The sequence below is a fragment of the Canis lupus genome, chromosome 10 (genome assembly GCF_011100685.1).
Source record: "Canis lupus familiaris isolate Mischka breed German Shepherd chromosome 10, alternate assembly UU_Cfam_GSD_1.0, whole genome shotgun sequence".
Classification (NCBI taxonomy): Eukaryota; Metazoa; Chordata; class Mammalia; order Carnivora; family Canidae; genus Canis; species Canis lupus.
Genome location: NC_049231.1, coordinates 28,945,739 through 28,964,002, shown reverse-complemented (window position 1 = coordinate 28,964,002; position 18,264 = coordinate 28,945,739). Strand labels below are relative to the sequence as shown.

At 54.6% G+C, this 18,264-nt stretch overlaps 1 protein-coding gene and 1 long non-coding RNA gene across 4 annotated transcripts; one reads left to right on the top strand and one right to left on the bottom strand.

Moving 5' to 3' along the window:
- Window positions 1-2,883: 2,883 nt before the first annotated feature.
- Window positions 2,884-15,852, bottom strand: TXN2 (thioredoxin 2). 2 transcript variants are annotated; one of them, XM_038550688.1, is made up of 5 exons: window positions 15,696-15,852; window positions 14,676-14,929; window positions 12,599-12,722; window positions 3,605-3,725; window positions 2,884-3,119 (listed from the first exon to the last, which is right to left on the bottom strand). In XM_038550688.1, exons 2-4 carry the CDS (start codon window positions 14,927-14,929, stop codon window positions 3,612-3,614), a joined length of 492 nt encoding a protein of 163 aa, XP_038406616.1. In that variant the 5' UTR covers window positions 15,696-15,852; the 3' UTR covers window positions 2,884-3,119; window positions 3,605-3,611. The 2 variants fall into 2 exon arrangements, with proteins under 2 accessions (XP_038406616.1, XP_038406615.1); XM_038550687.1 differs by having other exon boundaries at window positions 2,884-3,725.
- Window positions 15,853-16,095: 243 nt separating this feature from the next.
- Window positions 16,096-17,379, top strand: LOC111097833. Of its 2 annotated transcripts, none has more exons than XR_005365172.1 (2): window positions 16,096-16,945; window positions 17,191-17,379. It is a non-coding gene; the product is annotated as an uncharacterized LOC111097833 (long non-coding RNA). The 2 variants fall into 2 exon arrangements; XR_005365171.1 differs by having other exon boundaries at window positions 16,096-16,951.
- Window positions 17,380-18,264: the final 885 nt, after the last annotated feature.

The following is an 18,264-nucleotide window of genomic DNA, read 5'->3' as shown; positions in this document are numbered from 1 at the left end:
GGGGCTGAGCCCCCCCAGGACCCCTGGCCTGGGCAGGGACTGCTGGGAAGGGTGCTGGCAGCAGGGTCAACATCCCCTGGACCCAGCAGGTCCCGGCCCCAGAGCCTGGCCTCTGCAGAGACGCAACATCCTCTTCACCTCTCCTGGAGCCCGGGAAGAAAGGTTGTGCGACTTTCATTTTAGGGCCGGCTCAAGTCAGGGCACTTGGCCTCGCATCCCTGCCACAAACTTGCTGTGACCTGGGCAAGTCACGCTGCCAGGGCCCTTATGAGGAAGACTGGATGACCCATGGGTCACAGGGTGACACCCTGGCATTACCTCCGGAGTGGCCTGCAGCCCCTTGCTCTGCAAACTTCTTGAGGGCACGGCCAGGTCCGGCCCCATCCTAGGGCTCGGCAGCCCCACTGGCGCTCCTTGATGGTGAGCATGCCCGTTTGCAGTGCATCTTGGCCATTCCAGACATGGCTCCGTCTCAGTCTCCTGCCCTGAGAAATGGGGAGAACTGCCTGGCGAGGAGTGGTGGAGGTCACAGCAGACAACGTACATACAGCGCAACAAATTCAAGCTTCCGTCCTCCACTCGTCTTGGGGCCAATTGGATAAACTTGGCATCAGGAGAATATGGTGTAGAAACGCCCCCCCCCCGGGAGGTCTTGGGGCCCCGGGGACCTGTGGCCATGCCCCCTTTCCTGGGGGGGTGTCTGTGCCCGAGGAGGCACTCAGAGGGCAGCAATGGGGCCACAATGCAGAGCCAGCAGCGTCCCGGTGAGGTCAGAGGCATGGAATTGGTCAAATGGGATCACCCCGAGGATTCTGTGCTCACAGCCAGTGACTCATGCCACGAACAGCCGCACTGGCAGAGACTGCCAACCTGGGACGGCCGAGGCCACCAGCTTACCTCACCCCACAGCACACCTTTTAAGGACAGGGAGCTCGGGGCAGCGCAGAGGCCCCGCCTCTGGCCCCAGGGCCCTTTGGCAGCCCTTCACTGGCGAGGCCAGACCCCCCACCTGGGTTTAAATCTGGCATCATCACTTTTGAGACATGACCTTGGGTAAGTCCATTTCTCTGAACCGGTTTTTTCACTTGTCATATGGAAATAAGACTTGCCTCACAAGAGAGGAATTAAATGAGGTAATTTTGTGTAGAAAGTGCTTGGCAAAGGGCACCTTTTAAGGAGCGGCGGCGGCGGGTACCTTGGCAGGACCCGGGCTCGGCGTCACAGCACCGTGACCCTGAACTCTGGCCCACCCCTTACTTGCAGGGCGTCTCTGGAAGACACTCAACGTCCGCATCAGCGTCTCTTCGGTCAGGCGAGCCGCCACCGCCTGCTGTGCTGGCCAGCTGTCGGCCTAAGATCGCACGTATGTTTTGTACCACGAGGAAGAGGTGCAGGGACGGCCAGCCTGCCTGGCCTCGGACCCCCGCCCAGCCGCCTGTGCTCCGTGATCTTGCGCGAGGTCCTCAACCTTTGAGAGGGTCTCACGTATAAAAGGGAAGGATGGTGAGGATGCTGACCTTGTGTGGCTGCTGTGGGGTCGGGTGCCTCGAGAGGCCTGGCACCCACTTAGTGCCCTCTGAGAGCTGGCTGCTGTTGCCCATCCTCCCAGAGCTCTCGGCCTCCCTCTAATGCCAGCTGCTGGTTCATCTCCCCTCCGTATGCCTGTGACGGGTCCTGGGTCAGAGGTCTTTCAGGGGCTGCTCTGAGGCAGCCCCACTCCCCACAGCAGCCTTCCCGAGGCGGTGCTGGGGTGGACCCCTCAAAGACCCAGGTATGACACAGACACTTTTTTTTTTTTTTTAATATTTTTTGTATATTTATTTATGATAGTCACACAGAGAGAGAGAGAGAGAGAGAGGCAGAGACACAGGCAGAGGGAGAAGCAGGCTCCATGCACCGGGAGCCCGATGTGGGATTCAATCCCAGGTCTCCAGGATCGCGCCCTGGGCCAAAGGGAGGCGCCAAACCACTGCGCCACCCAGGGATCCCGACACAGGCACTTTTTTTTTTTTTTTTTTTTTTTTTTTTTTTTTTTTTTTTTTAAATTTTATTTATTTATGATAGTCACACAGAGAGAGAGAGAGGCAGAGACATAGGCAGAGGGAGAAGCAGGCTCCATGCACCGGGAGCCCGACGTGGGATTCGATCCCGGGTCTCCAGGATTGCGCCCTGGGCCAAAGGCAGGCACTAAACCGCTGCGCCACCCAGGGTTCCCGACACAGGCACTTTTAATAGGAACATGAGAGTGACTGAGGGCAACGCACCCGGGAGTAGACACGGCACCCCAAGGCTGAGGGCAAGGGTGCCAGGATACCCCTGCTGTCAAACACCTGTGGTCCCTAGGAAGCTGGCACCTCGGCCCCACGAGGGAGATGGGGGTAGGCTCTCTTGGCTGGCAGGCCTGGTATCTTCCTCCTTGGGCCCCAGGGGAGCTGGAAACAAAGTGGGACAGAGCCTGGCTCCGAGGCTGAGGGTTCCTAGGGCACACACAGGAAACACAGCCCAGCTCCCTAGGGGGCCTGGCTCCCACAGGAGTGGCCGTGTGCCTACTGCCTGGTGGAGAAGGAAGCCCCAGAGGTACCAGAGGGATCAGCTGGAGGAGCCCAGGCTTCAGAGGCAACCATACCTGGGTACAAGCCCCGGCTCTGCACTGCACAAGCCTCAGTGTCCCTATCTGCATAAAGGGGACAAGCATTCTCTTGCCCTGCTTGCACATGAAGGTGGTGCCCGGACAGCGGCGACCGTGACAACAGCATCAGTAACAGGAGCGGCTGGTCGAGGGCAAGAGGGTGGCAGAGCCAGAGGACGCAGGGCCAGCAGCCCAGCAGCCTGGGGAGGGGTCGCCCCTCATGCTTCCAGAGCCCAGACAGAACGGAAGCCGCCAACAGTGCAAACCCTAGCTTTATTGGTCCAGGTTGTTCACAGTGAGGCTTCCCAGGGACAGGGGTCTGGGGACACCCCCCTCCCCCTGCCCGTGTGTTCTCTGCCCTGGCACCTGGGAAGAAGGAAGGGACGTGGCTCTGGGGGGTGGTGGCTACAGGGTAATTTAGCGTGGGGCCCAGGGTCTGTTCTTCAGAGCAGGAGGTAGAAGGGATCACATAAAGTTCTTTATTACAGACCTACAAAAAATGAGAGAATTATATATTACTCTCCCTTGTTTGGGTTTCTTTTTCCTTCTTTCTTTTTACAAAACAGCAGCAGGAAAGAAAAATGCAGGAGACAGATGGGCCAGGCACCAGGGTGCAGATCAGAAGGGACCAGGGCGACGTGGACCGAGCTGTCACCCGGCACGGGGCACTGTGGGCTGGCCTGGGGCTCTCTCCAGCATCCTGGGAGGACAGAGACAAGCCCTAGTGGGAGCAGACAAGACAGTGGGTAGGAGATGGCTGTCCCCAGGTCAGTGGCAGCACCATTCCCCGGGTAGCCACCCTGGAGGTCAGCCGGGCACCCATGTTTGGGGGCCTGGTCTCCAAAGCACGGGCCCATGGGGGCCGGGCAAAAGGGAGGAGGCAGGAAGGGCCAACACGGAAGGGCTCAGAGTTCTCACGGGGCCCCTCCTCGAACTGCAGGGGCCCTGGTGGGCAAGGGCAGCCAGGCCTCTTCCCTGCTTGTCAGCCAATCAGCTTCTTCAGGAAGGCCTCCAGCTGGTCCTCGTCCTTGATACCCACGAATTTGTCCACCACGTCCCCATTCTTGATGGCCAGCACAGTGGGCACAGCGGACACCTGGGGGAGGAGATGGAGGGAGACCATGTTACCTGGAGGTGAACTGTTCTCATCGGCCATTCCCCAGCCGTCGTGGGGAAGGCTGGTGGTTTCTGCAGGGCAGTGACTGGCCGAGCGGCAGGCGGGGCCTGTTCCCTTGGTGCAGGGGTGCTGCAGGGCCTGGAGGCCCGCCCACTGGAAAGACTTTTCCACTGTGGGCTCCTGGCGGTCCCCTTCCTCCCCGAACCGCAGGACTGACTCACTGGCCCAGTGGTTTGGCTGCAGTGACAGGAGGGATGAAAATAGCCCACACAGCTGCAGGCCAGGGCTGGGGGCAGGGAGCAGCTACGGGGCCAAGAGAAGCTCCCCAAGGGGCAGCCCAGCCTGGGTGGGGATGGGGGGTAGCCCGGAGACGTGAGAGCCTGAGTCCTGGCTCTGCTCCCGGCCTCGGCACCCTCTTCTGTAAAATGGGGGTGACAGGATCTCCCTTGAGGACATCCTTGAGGGTTTAGGACAGAGATGAAAGATTCGTATGTAGAGCTGAGCGGCGAGGAGCCCAGGCTCTGGCAGTGGCTGACCCCAGCGTCTGCCACCGGCTCACGCTGAGCTGCTCCAGGCAGGCCCCGTCAGCACGGTCTCTGTGTTCCCATCAGCAAAATGGAGCTGCTGGCAGCACTTACACCAGGTCTGGGGCTGCATGAGCATGGCGAGCAGAGTCTAACATGTGCCCTGCACCTGGCAGGGCCCTCAAGTGTCAGGACCTGGCAGAGGGCCCAGTGTGCAGGAGCCCCCGGCAAGTGGTGGCTACGGGGAGCACGTCAGGAGCTTCTAACACAGGCCCCATGTGAGCCACATGAGCTCGTGGCCGTTGAATGGCCAGCAGGGTCCAGAAACTCAATGACTCATGCTGGACGGTGTGGGATGAAGGCCTCGGCCATGTAGGAGCTGAGGTTTATTTATTAGGGGGATGGAGGCAGCATTCTTGGCCTATGAAGCATGTTCTCAAGTTCCCTCAGGGGACCCGTACGGATTCCATGGCATGTAATGAGGCCCACTGCCCACTCTGGCATCAAGCATTTTCTGCGCCCTGGGCTCCCTGCCTGACATTTGTAGACATTTTTTTTTTAAAAATGGGTAAACAGAACAAGATAAACATTCTTTTCTTACACATGTTAACTACAAAGTAACAACAGCAATTTACACAAACATCTCAAGTCTTCACCAATTCCGAGTACTGTCCTGCCCATGAGTCATCCTGGGAAGCCAGACTTAGGAGTCAGGATGTTCAAACTGTGCCCAGGTCAGTTACAAAAGGAGCTGTGGGCCTGACAGGCCGCTCTCCCACCTCAGCTGGGTGCCACCCACCAGGTGGCAGGCCCTGCCCTCCTCCCCTCCTCCCCTCCTCGGCTCTGGGTGTTCTCAGGCTCTTGCAGGGAGTGTCCTGGGGCTGATGCAGGTGGTAACTGACACACTTCTCAGAGGGAAGATGCAGGCAGACCCATCTGGCAGCGGCCTGACCGTGGGTGCTGCTGCTTGTGGCCCTACCACTAGCTCCTGCCCTCGTTGTCCATGGCTGTAACACAAGAGGTGGCAGGAACTGCAAAGGTCCAGCATGTGGCTCACCCTGTCTCCGGGCACAGGCCAGGACCCAGAGTTGTGCATTTATTTGTTTTTTCAAGATTTTTTTTGGGGGGGGGACGCCTGGGTGGCTCAGTGGTTGAGCGTCTGCCTTTGGCTCAGGGTCCCACATCAGGCTCTCTAAATGGAGCCCGTTTCTCCCTCTGCCTGTGTCTCTGGCTTTCTCTGTATCTCTCATGAATAAATAAATACATAAATAAAATCTTAAAAAAAAAAAAAAGATCTTTTTCCCAAGTAATCTCTACACTCAACCTGGGGCTTGAACTTACAACCTGAGATCAAGGGTCACACACTGGGGGTGTGCCTGGGTGGCTCAGTTGGCTGGGGGTCTGCCTTTGGCTCGGGTCATGATCCTGGGTCCTGGGATTGAGCCCCGTGTCCAGCTCCCTGCTCGGCAGGGAGTCTGTTTCTCCCTCTCCTCCCCACTTGTGCTCTATCCTTCTCTCTCATATAAATAAATAAAATCTTTTAAAATAAGGGATCCCTGGGTGGCGCAGCGGTTTAGCGCCTGCCTTTGGCCCAGGGTGCGATCCTGGAGACCCAGGATCGAATCCCACATCGGGCTCCCGGTGCATGGAGCCTGCTTCTCCCTCTGCCTATGTCTCTGCCTCTCTCTCTCTCTGTGTGACTATCATAAATAAATAAAAATTTTAAAAAAATTGTAAAAAAAATCTTTTAAAATAAGAGTCACGCACTCGGAATGGGCCAGCCCGGCTCCCCAGCTGTGTTCTTATGCGCCCTCTAGTGGCCTGTGATGGCAGCTAGGGCACCTCAAATCCAGCCCCTCAACTCGGGGACAAGGTGCAATCACTAACTGGATCTTACCCAGGCCCGTTTCTTCAACTGATATAAAAACTATGTCGTATATATGAGAAGCGGTCTAACTGTTTTTGCGTGTCCTCTAAGTAGGACTATGCTCGCAGTGGACTCCATTTTCAGACTCCAGACCAGCTCTGTCACGATCACGTTTGTGTAAACTCATGTGTGTGTAGGCGTGCACACGCGCGCGCGCACACACACACAAACACACACACGGCCACACTGCAGTCAGACGTACAGCAAACTCTCCAAGGTCTAGTCATGACTGACCAAGGGCATTCTTTGAAGTGTCAGTCTAAATCAGACGAGTACACACAGCAACAGGCTGGCCAGAAGCTGGTTTTCCAGGCCACTGCTGTAGTACCCGGGGTGGGACTGGACCGACCTCCCTCCCGGCAAGGAGGAGGATGTGGCTTTGCCGATCCTGTGTTTGGCTCACAAATCTGGAGGGGCTGGTGCTTGTAAACACTGCCTTAAATGGAAGTGCACAGGTCCCTGGCGCATTCCTCTGGAATGTGATCTGAGTGTGAGGGGGCCGTGGTGGAACAAGAATGCTGCTTCCCTCTGAACTCTAGCAGCACCAAGGGGACTGAGTGGCTGGAGGAAAGGTGAACAGACATGTTAGGATGCGCTGCTTCTCCTGCTCTGTGACGCCACCTGGAGCCTTCGAGGCTGAACCTGAGACCCTGAGAAATCAGGGCGGGATGAGTGTGTGTGTGTGGTTGGTTCCCACTAACTGGCAGCTCTCGGGCCGCACTGCCACTGAGCTCGATGGTCCTGCTCAGTCCTCCCCTTCTGTGAGGGCCTACCGAGGGACAGACACAGTGACAGTTGTCACAGCAGGCTGGCAACCTCCTCAGCTAAGTGCAGAGCTGACGCGAAGGAAAAGATCACTGTCGGCCAGGCTGCTAGACCGGGGGTTCCTCAAGTGTCAGGGGTGACACTAACCACTTGCATCCTCTACTTCATGAATTCTCACCTCAAGGTGGGGCTTTCAACATGAGAAGACGGAGGTACAAAAGCTGAGTGACTAAGTGACAGAGCTGTGGTCTGACACAGGATCCGTCTGGCCCGGCTGTCCGTGACGTCTAACTGCCACACGCTGGCCTCAGAGCTACTGAGTCCCAGCAGGGCGAGGAAGCCCACGTAGGGAAACACGGGAAGGCTGACTCCACGCTTCTAATGAGAAGCCTCTGGACACAGGAGGATTCTTGGAGAAAGTTATGAGTATGATTATTACTTTTTTTAGGATTTTCTTTTTTGAAGTAATCTCCACACCCAATGAGGGGCTTGAACTCACAACCCCAAAATCAAGAGTTGCATGTGCCACTAACTGAACCAGCCAGGCACCCCAGGAAATAATTATTTAAAAAAATCAAATCCTGGGGCACCTGTGTGGCTTGGTTAGTTAAGTGTCTGACTCTTGATCTCTGCTCAGGTCTTGATCTCAGGGTCAGGAGTTCAAGTCCCTTGCTGCGTTCCGTGCTTGGCACGGAGTCTACTTAAATAAACAAACAAAAAAATCAAATCCAACTATATGACATTCTGGAAAAGGCAAAACTATGGAGACAGTAGGAAGATCAGTGGTTGCCAGGGGCCCAAGGGGAGGAGGGAGGGAAAAGGTGGGGCACAGGGGATTTTTAAGATGGTGAAACTCTTCTGTACAAAACCGTAACGGTGGATGCATGTCACTGTACGTTTGTCCAAACCCATGAGATGGACACCAGCAGGTGTGAACCCTTGCACGCCCCCAGAAGGCTAGCATAGGACTTTGAAACTTTTGCATCTTGATGTTTGGTTCCAAACTGCTGGCAGTGGTCACAGAGAAGATTGTAGAGAAGCAGAATCCTGGGCTCTTCCTAGACCTACTGAATCATCCATCATCTGTTTTTAAGCAACATCCCAGATCATATGCATGATTGTGAAGCACTGATTTAGAATACTTTCAAAATAGGGGGATATAGTAATGATTGAATACAATACTTTCTAGCACCAAAACATAATTATTCAATGAGATGTCTATGAGGTTAGATGAAACACTAAGAGGAAAAAAATTCAAATAAAAGCTTAAACCACTTCCCCCAAATCCTGACAGTGATTGTGTTGGGATGGCAAGATGACAGGTGACGTTTCCCCCTTATTACTTATTACCTGGCTGTTTTTCTAACGTTTTTTAAAGGCCTTCTATATATGAGGAAAAAGTAAAAGCATAACAGCTCCAAGTGTCAAGTCCAAAAAAGCCCCAGAGGAAAGCATAAAGGCTCAAAGGTCCACATCTGGATCTGCTCTTTGCCCCCAGTAGCTGTCAGGGTCTGAACGATCAGGGAATGCCCGGCCATTCAGTGGGGACGAAGAGATGAGAGAGGAGAGAGCTTTTCATTTGGCCAAGCCAAGGCAGTGTGCAAATGGGGGTGGGGTGGGGGACACTGAAACCCTGAGGCCCCCAGCCTTTCCCTTCCTTCTCCTTTGGGAGACAGTGGAGTCCTAGGGTGGATGACGAGCTGAAGCAGAAGTGTGGTACAAGGGGAATGTGTGTGAGGAGGGAGACTCACCCAGAGGGTGTGTGCCTGGCTTGGGGGAGGTGTTCTGGAAACCTCAGGTAGAGGCACCAAATTCCTTGAATACAACTTAAAGCAGTTTCTCCCACATGTTCACCCAACACTTGGAAAAGGAGGAAGCTGTCTCAGGAGATACTAGGGATCTCTCAACTCAAACATCTCCTTCAGGCTCTCTTCCAAAAGTACAGGTGTGAAGGAAGGAAAGGGCTGGGGGAGGGGGTCAGGAAAACCCTTGCTGGAGGTCCTTAAGCACAGCAGTGACATCCGCCCGGGGCTTGGCAAAACAAGGGGGCTGGGACCAGGTGACGTGGGCCCAGCTGTCCTGAGGTCCTGTGTGACTGACACACTATCTGGACTGCAGAGCACGGAAGGAGGGAGCCAATCCTGTAACACACGCTCTCCAGGCCTCATCACAGGACCTCAGTGGCCAGCCCAACATCACCAGGCTCCCTAGAATGCAGGTGGGGATGATCTTGGGAACCTTATCACCAGTGTGACCACTGTTGGAGGGAACTGGGTTCTTCTTGCCATCTGCACCGGCTAACCACAGATCCTGGAATATGGCTGGGGCTCACGGCGTGTCCACTGAGAGTCCCACTGGCTGAGGCTGACTGCTGTGCTGGCAGGAATTGGCCTAAGACACCTTATGCCTGCCAGTTACCCCGGGGATGTCCTAGCCGCTCCAGCCCTAAGCTCTGCCTCGTGGCCCCTGTGGGCCTTGGACAAGTAGGACAAAGGGAGGAGCATCTGAGTGGCCAGTAATTGCCCCCACCCCCGAAAGATCGGCAGGAGATCTTTAAAAAAACACCTCGGGACACCCAGCTGGCTCAGTCAGTAGGGCATACAGTTCTTGATCCTGGGTCTGTGAGTTTGAGCCCCACATTGGGGGTATAGTTTACTTAACACAACAACATCAAGTGATCCCTCCCCGACAAGCCCTTGTAAGCAGCCCTGAGTCACTCAGTGCCACGGATAGTCTTCTTTCGGCAACACCCCTCTCCCAAATGCAGTGGTCACCAGCGGCTTTGCCTCTGGCTGGGGCAGCCTGATGTTCGGGTGGGTGATCACTCCCACTCCAGTGCAACAGGCAGCCAGCCTATTCTCACCCTCGCCCCTCGGGGGCTGGCTGGAGGTGGCACCTCCACTTGAGCTGGTCTCATGAGAGCCGAGCCTGGACTTATAAATCCTGACAAGGGAACAGGCCCCCTCTTTCGGTCACTGGAAGGAAGGAGGGATGAAGGTTCACGCTGGCCGGGTCCAAGTACCTCAAGAGAACCAGAAATCTGGATTTTGACATGAAATCTCTGTTATAAACATTAACAGCTGGTTCAGTATTTAAAAAAGAACCCAAGTTAGATCAAATGTGCCAGGGAGCCAGATCTGGCGACGGGACACTAGGCATGACCCCGGCTCTGTAATAACAGTATCCTCAGCATGGCTGTCCAGACCCCTTCCCCTCGGTCTGTGGCCGACTGTCACCCCCTGTGCTCTCACTCCCTCCTCAGCTCTCCACGCTGGCTACTGGCCACAGTGCACTTCTCCCCTTTCTCCGGCTGTTCTGGTCTCCAAGGCTGGAGGGTATCCCCAATACTCCATGCATCCCCTGCTCCGGGCACACATGCACTGCTATTCTATGAGCAAATCGGGTTCACTTTGACCACAGGGCCTTTGCATTGGTATCTGCTCTGCCTGGGTTGTTCTTTTTTTTTTTTTTTTTTAAAGATTTTATTTATTTATTCATAGACACAGAGAGAGAGAAGCAGAGACACAGACAGAGGGAGAAGCAGGCTCCACACAGGGAACCCGATGCGGGACTCGATCCCGGGTCTCCAGGATCACACCCCAGGCTGCAGGTGGTGCCAAACCGCTGAGCCACCAGGGCTGCCCTCCACCCCTTTAAAAAGATTTTACCTATTTATTCATAGACACAGAGAAACAGAGGCAGAGACACAGACAGAGGGAGATGGATTGTTCTTCCAAAGTGCTGCCTGGGTCATTTCCTTACTCCCTTCAGGTCTTTGCTCAGATGTCAGGCTTCTCAAGGAGACCGTCCCAAGCCTGCTTTTATTTTTTAATTTACTTATTTTTATTTATGTATTTTTAAACTAAAGCTCTACATTCAACATGGCACGTGAACTCACAACCCCGAGATTAACGGTCACATGCGCCACTGAACCAGCTAGGTGTCCCTGCCACACCCACCCTTTTAAAAATGAAACCCTCCCCAGCCCCATGGTTAGCCCCATCTCCTTTTCCTGACTTATTTTTTCCCCATTTTTTTTTTTTTTTAAGATTTTATTTATTTATTCATGAGAGACACACAGAGAGGGGCAGAAGCAGGTTCCCTGCGGGACTAGATCCCAGGACCTTGGGATCATGACCTGAGCAGAAGGCAGATGCTCAGCCACTGAGCCACCCAGGTGCTCCTTTCCCATTGTTCTTGTTATCTAAAGCAGGCATCAGTGAACCATGGCCCATGGGCCAAACTCAGCCTGCTGCCTATTTGTGTGAATAAAGTTTTATTTGCACACAACTATGCCCCTTTGTTTATATACTGTCTCTGGCTGTTTCTTCCTTCCTTCTCTCCCTTCCCCCTTTCTTCCGTCCCCTCCCTCATTCTTTATTTATTTTTATTTTTAAAAAATTTTATTTATTTATTCATGAGAGACAAAGAGAGAGGCAGAGACAGGCAGAGGGAGAAGCAGGCTCCATGCAGGGAGCCGGACATGGGACTCAATCCGGGAACCCCAGGATCAGGCCCTGGGCTGAAGGCGGTGCTAAACCGCTGTGGCACCGGGGCTGCCCCTTCCGTTTTTTTAAGGAAAAAAAAAAAAAAAGAAAAAGATCTTTACTTATTTATTTGAAAGAGAGAAAGAAAGAGAAAGAGTGCACAAGTAAGCAGATCAGGGAGACGGGGAGGGAGGAGCAGACTCCCCGCCCGATGCAGGGCTCAATCCCAAGACCCTGGGATCATGACCCGAGCCAAAGGCAGACAGACATCCAACCAACTGAGCCACCCAGGCACCTCGGTCTCTGGCTATTTTCAATGGCAGCTGAGTACGTGCAGTGGAGACCAATGCCCTGTAAAGCCTCAAGTATGTTCCACCTGGTCCTTTAGAGAAAAAGTGTGCCGACCACCCATCAAAAATACTAGAATGCAGGCTCCATGAAGGCAGGGATTTTCTCAGCCTCGTTCACTGCCTTATCAACAACCAAGTAACAGCACCTGGTATTTAAGAGAAAACACACCTGCTGAATGAACACACCCCCCAACCAAACACACGAGACTCCCTCCTGTCTCAGTGTGTGCCGTGCTCTTGGCGTTGCTTCTCCATGCATCCTCCGTGGCCCCACTCAGAGGTCCCCCTAATGGGAAGCATTTCCCTTGCACCCCAACAATCAGTGTCTTCTTCCTTTGTGCACCTCTGCTCTCAGCACTTCTCACCATACAGTGAAATGATCTACCTGTTGTTCTCTTGCTAGACTGAGAGTGCCTGACACAAGGAGTTCATCTTTGTTGTGCCAGAATCATGAATGCCTGGCACATGGCAGGGCTCCCACACAACTGCCAAATGAATATGTGCATGGATGAATATATGAACGAAGGAATGCATCAATGTCCCAAGCCTTAGAGAATAAGCTGGTGTTTTGGATCATACATTCCACTTCCTAAAGGTGGTGAAGAGATATAAGCAGCTCAGAGGACCAATATAGTCACACCTGCAAAGTGCTCTGAACTCCTGAAAGCTCCAGAAAAAAACTGAGACATCCCTTATTGGCTACCTGGTGGTCCCCAAGACATGTCCCGCACCAGCTATCCCAGGGTCACAAGCACCCCCAACACCAGCTGCACAGCGGCAGCTCCCCGCTGATTCATACCTCATATTCCAGGGCGAGGTCTGTGTGGTCATCAATATCCACCTTGGCCATCACCACTTTCCCATGCTGCTTGGCCACCACCTTCTCTAACCTGGGCCCCAGGATCTTGCACGGGCCACACCACCTCAGAAGGGGAGAAAGGAAGCATCTCGTCACAAGAGTGCTCAGCAATCCATCTTCTGTCTCCCTAGAACCTTCCTTTGACCCACATCTTTCTGAGGGGCATTTTGTCCTTGTCAGCTCTGTTTACAACCTTTGAATATTAACCTGTAACGTTGACATGCCCAATGATAAAGCCAGAACTCTGCAGCAGGGGGATTTTCAAAGGTCCCAGGCTTCTAAAACACAAGTCCTCATTGGAAGACGCTGATAAAGGTTATTTCAGCACGCGTAAGAGAAATACACCACCGCACAGAAAAATATGAAAGTTGAAGTTAAAAGGTTTGGGTTCCAAAAGGGACTCCTCACCAACCAGCTGACTGTTCTAGAGTCTCAGTTTCCTCTTTTGAATAAATGAGATTATGTCTCTCAAAGCAGTGATGAGGCTGTGGAGTTATTTCAGACAACCTCATGGACCCAGAACTACAGGGAGAAGCCAGTGCCAGGGGGAGTCTACAACATGCTCGTCGCTATGCTGGGACCTTCTCACCTTTTACTGCCCAGAACCCTCAACCCCACAAAGGAAAACACCTTCCTAAGAAATGAAGGATCCTACAAGTTAAGGAACTCATGGCAAGGTCCCAGAGCTGGTTAGAGGCTGGTGTTGCGTTCCAAATGTCTTCTTTCATCACTGGGTTATCCTGTGTCCTCCCCCAGGCCCTGGGTCAGCTGTTAGCACTGCACCGATCACAGGTGCTCCCCTCTGGGTGGTGAGCCCTGTGAGGACAGGTGGTATGGATAGTGCCGGGCACTGAATGAACAAACTCACATCTTACTTTGTCAGAGAAGAAAATGAGGCATAATCCCATTTATCATTCATTTTGGAAGTCCTCTCTGGAGTGCTCACTATACCACGATGGGAGAAGGCTCTGCCTGCCATGAACCCCTGGCCCATGATGGTTATTTTAGTCTCAGCCTTTAAAACGCTTTACATTTAGAGATTTCAATTAATGAACTCACAAGTTTGCAACACCTCATCTCCTATTATAAGTGAAGAAAGGGAGGCATGAGGACATCAATGGCCAGCCCAAGGCAACATGGTGAGTGAGAGAAAGAACAGGAAAGAAAGCAAAACAATCTGTCAGAGATTTGCCCAGAAGGCCTCCCAACGTCTAACCCAGGCTACACCAGGATGCCTCAATCTGAGGGGTTTGTCCAAGTTCTTTTGTAGCTAGGTGGCTAGTCGGGACCCAAAGTCCAGAAATGAAAAAGGCCAAGCTAACAATCAGGTGGCTAGAAGCATTGAACTACCCCTACAACAAACTTACATACAGCACTGAAAAGAAAACCCTGCCCATCCCCTGCGTGCTTGGGCACCACTGTGGTGCCACTGATAACTTTTTGCCAGCCCTTCCCAGTTTTGGTGGCAAGATGTTAAAAATCAACTCATCCGCAGGGTCAGGAACTGGTATACACCCAAAGCCAGAAAATGAGATAGTTAGTCCTATTTTTCTTGCTTTGGTCCAAGCTGAATGGGGACTCTCAGCCATTTGGGCAGCAAGACACAGAACATGAGTGTTTCTCAGCTTGCTCCAGTGACAGTGAGCTCTAAAGACTGTTGACTGGTCTGTGTCCTATCAGACTACACTCCATCTCTGAGAGCCAGGACTGGGTCTTACCCGTCTTTGTAATGAGACTATGCACGTGAAGCATCAGACGTGGGACTGAGACATGACAGCTACTCAATAAATCACTTTTTTTTTTTTTAAGATTTAATTATTTATTCATGAGAGACAAAGACAGAAGCAGAGACACAGACAGAGGGAGAAGCAGGCTCCTCACAGGGAGACTCCATCCCAGGACCTAGGATCACGACCTGAGCCGAAGGCGGATGCTCAACCACTGAGCCACCCAGGTGTCCCTACTCAAATTCCTGAACAAGTAGCACCACGTTCTTCTGCTGACCCCCAGGACTCACTGTGCATGGAAGTCCACAACCACTGGTGTTTCGCTGTTGACAACTCGGTCTTGAAAGTCAGGTCCATCCTGGATGTTGAAGGTCGTTGTGCAGACTCTGGTGGTGTATATTGACCGGGCTTGGGTGGGTGTTGCTGTCAGGTGACCAGGGCTGCACGGCAGGGCCCTGCAGGTGAGAGGTGCCCATCGACCCTGAGGGGGCTTCCTGGAGATGACGGAGGCCAGGAACCTCCTCAGGAGAAGTCGCTGAGCCATCTGTGAGGGGGAAAGGCAGAAAGTTCGGGAAGCCAATTCACCAGGAAAAGAAAGGTTATTTGGGTGGTCCTGGGGGGAGAGGGGCGCCTCAGGATTTCCGGGCCTGAACAAAAATGCCAAGAAATGACATATAAGATTTTGAGAGTAGAGGTTAAGCGAAGCATCAGAATCAAAAAGCAGAAGCAATCCTACACCAGGACAGGAACACTGGGCTGGCAATCAAAAAGCAGTCGGGATATGGACGGGACTGGATCAGAAGGGAGGGCGGGAGCTCCGCTGGTGGAGCCCCTGCTGGGGCAAGGGCAGCCGCGCCCTCCCGCGCCCGCGCGCCCGTCCCCCGGGGTCACCCGCGGGCAGCCGGGCCCTACCCCGGCGACGAGCCCGGGCTGCGCGCGCAACCAACCCAACTACTAAAGGAGCGTCAACACTGGAACCCAAGGCCGTCTGCAACTCTCTATCACTCGTTTAGGAGGCCTTCTGACGGGAAATTAAGGGGAAAGGGGGTTGTCCAAGGATCAGAAGAGGAATCGCAACAGCTCGAGGGGAACGAAGGGGCTCGGCAACAGGAGGGAGTGTGGGGTCCTAAAAACCAAGGGACGTGTCTGACGGACTGAGTCCGACGCCACCGGGGATCCCGGCTCCGCGGGGGGCAGGTCCCCCCGCCGCCCGGGGCCTCCGCCCGCTCGGCCGCCGGCCAGCGGAGGAGAAGGCCCGGAGCGTGTCTCCGCCGCGACACCGCCTCGAGCCACCCCCACGAGCCTCCTACCTCCCTGCAGCCCGAGCGGAGGGATGCACTCACTGCCCGGCCCTCCCCGCCAGTCAAGGGCACGCCCTTCGTCACTTCCGGGGGGAGGGCCTTTCGAACGTCACTTCCGGGGACAGGCAACCCGGAACGCTTCTCTCCGCAGCTTGAGGGGTGGCTTGGATTTCCCACCAATGGGGATGGCGGGAGACGGCACAGCGGAAGGGGTGGAGCCTCAGTTAGGGACCGGAAGACGGGCTTCTGGTGGGGGAGGGGAAGAGAAAACGGAAGAGGAGGCGGGTTCGCAGGGGGAAGGACCGGAAGAAGGGGCGGGCCCTCGGGCGCCCGGAAGAGGGGTGGCCCTCGGGGGCGGGGCCGGAAAAGGCGGGCGGGTCCTAGAGGAGGGTCCGGAAGAGGGGGCGGGGGAGGAGTCCACGAGCGGAAAGGGCGGGAGGGGGCGTGGCCCCGGGCGCTGCAGCTCCTGGGCCGCCCCCCTCTGCCTCGGTGCCCTCCGGAAACTGGAGGAGCCGAGGACCCCCGCCCCGTTCCGGGGAAGGCAGGCTCGGTTCCGGAGGCGGAGTGCTGGCTGCGGGCTAAAGACCCCGAGGAAGGAGGATGCTCCGGCACGACCCCGAGGTTTCGGGCAGCCGCCCTGGCGGGGGCCCTGGCGGGGCCGCTGTGCCCAGTCGGTGACCTGGCCAGCTGGGCTTGCCTCCAGCCGGTCTCTGGGAGTCGCTGGGGCCCGGGTCTGTCCAGGGGGCCAGGCGGTGGCGGTGGTGCGGGGAGGGCCACGCGGCCCCGGGGACTCGCTGCGGCCCCGCCTTCCCCGCACCCGCCGTCGCTGCGGTGGACCCCGCCGGACCCCGACATCGCCACCCCGCGAGGCCTCGCCGATCTAGGACCATCACTGCCTTTTCCTTCCCTGACTGCTTAACCCGAACTGCCTTTGCGGGGGCGCCCGGTGGCTCGGGCGGCTAGGGTCGGCCTGGGGCTCAGGACACGATCTCAGGGTCCTGGGGTCGAGTCCCGCCTCCGGCTTCCTGCCCGGCCCGGAGTCCAGTCCGCTTCCCTGCCTGTGCTCTGGCAAAAAGAAATAAGAACTTTAAAAAGAGGAAGAAGAGATGCCTTTTTTCTCTCTCCACTGGGTGGAACACCTACTCATCATCACTTCTTTGAGCAGCGTTACTTGCCTCCTCGTTTTAGGGCTTTGTTCCTGACTCTCGCGTATCCGTCCTTGGTGCCATCTCTTCCCCCAGACCACAGGCTTCCTGACAGTAGGAGTTCGTGGCTCTTACTTGACTCCCCGAGCCCCGCAATCTGATACAGTGCCTGGCTCACAGGGGATGTTCCCGAGAAGCTTAGTAAACAGAATCTCAGGGAAAGGTTTACAGAAAGGTTACGGACTTGTCCAAAGTCAGGGGGCAGGAGAATAGGCAGAGCCCCGTCTCACACCTCCAGTGGGAACCCCTTAGAGCTCCAGGGTTTGCTTAAATGTCTCTCCTGTCCCTGAATGTTGCAGTTGCTGCGACGGCTGGAAGGGGATTCCCTGTACTCTCCATGGGAGAAAATGCCACCAGATGCCGGACGAGCATCATCTTTGGAGACCCTTCCCTGAGCCTCCTTGAGCGGGAGAGATGCTCTTCTCCAAGCTTCCCTAGCCCCTGTGCACCTTATCAATCATCACACTCAACACGCTGCGGTTACTGTCTCTTTCTTTGTTTCCACTGTCTTTATTACTAATATTTTAAAAAAATGTTAAAAAAAGAAAAAAAAATGGTATCTGGCTGGCTCAGTCGGAGGAGCATGTGACTCTTGATCTCAGGGTTGTGAGCTCAAGCTTCGTGTCGGGTGTAGAGATTACTTTAACATAAAAATGAAAAATCTAGGGGTCCTGGGGTGGCCCAGTCGGTTAACTGTCTGCCTTTGCCTCAGGTCATGATCTCAGGGTCCTGGGATTGAGCCCTGTGTGGGGCTCTCTGCTCAGCAGGGAGTCTGCTTGTCCCTCTGCTTCTCCCCCCACTCACGCTCATACTCTCTTTCTCAAATAATTAAAATCTTTTAAAAAAAATGAAAACTCTAAAAAACAAAGAAACCTAACTCATTCTCAGTTTTCCAACAGCTCTCATCCTTCCCTCTGGCACACACAACTCCTGACCTGTTTTCTCAGGGCCAGTTCATAACTGAACCTGTTCACTGGGTCCCTCCCCTGCTTATCTCAGGGCCTGGTGCCGTAGTAGGTGCTCGGCGATTATTTGTACCACAAGCAGAGAGCAGGAGCATGAATCACATCTCCTTATCCCAAATCCCATTTTCCCTGCCGTATAACAGGGCTCCATTAGACCCTTCCAAAATCGCTACCATAGTCAGTTTTGTTTTGTTTTTTTTCCCCACTTTGTCTTGGCCATACATGTTCTCTGTGCAGTTGGCGGGCTCATGCCCTCACTCCCCTGGTGTGCACAGCCATAGCGTGTAGGCCTCCTCCCCTGGGATGGGCAAGGAACTCTTTGGAACAGGCCTATCCCCCCTCTGGTCATCGGCTGTGTCAGCCTTTCACTTTTCTGAGTGTCCCTCATGGGCAGGAGACCAGGAGAGT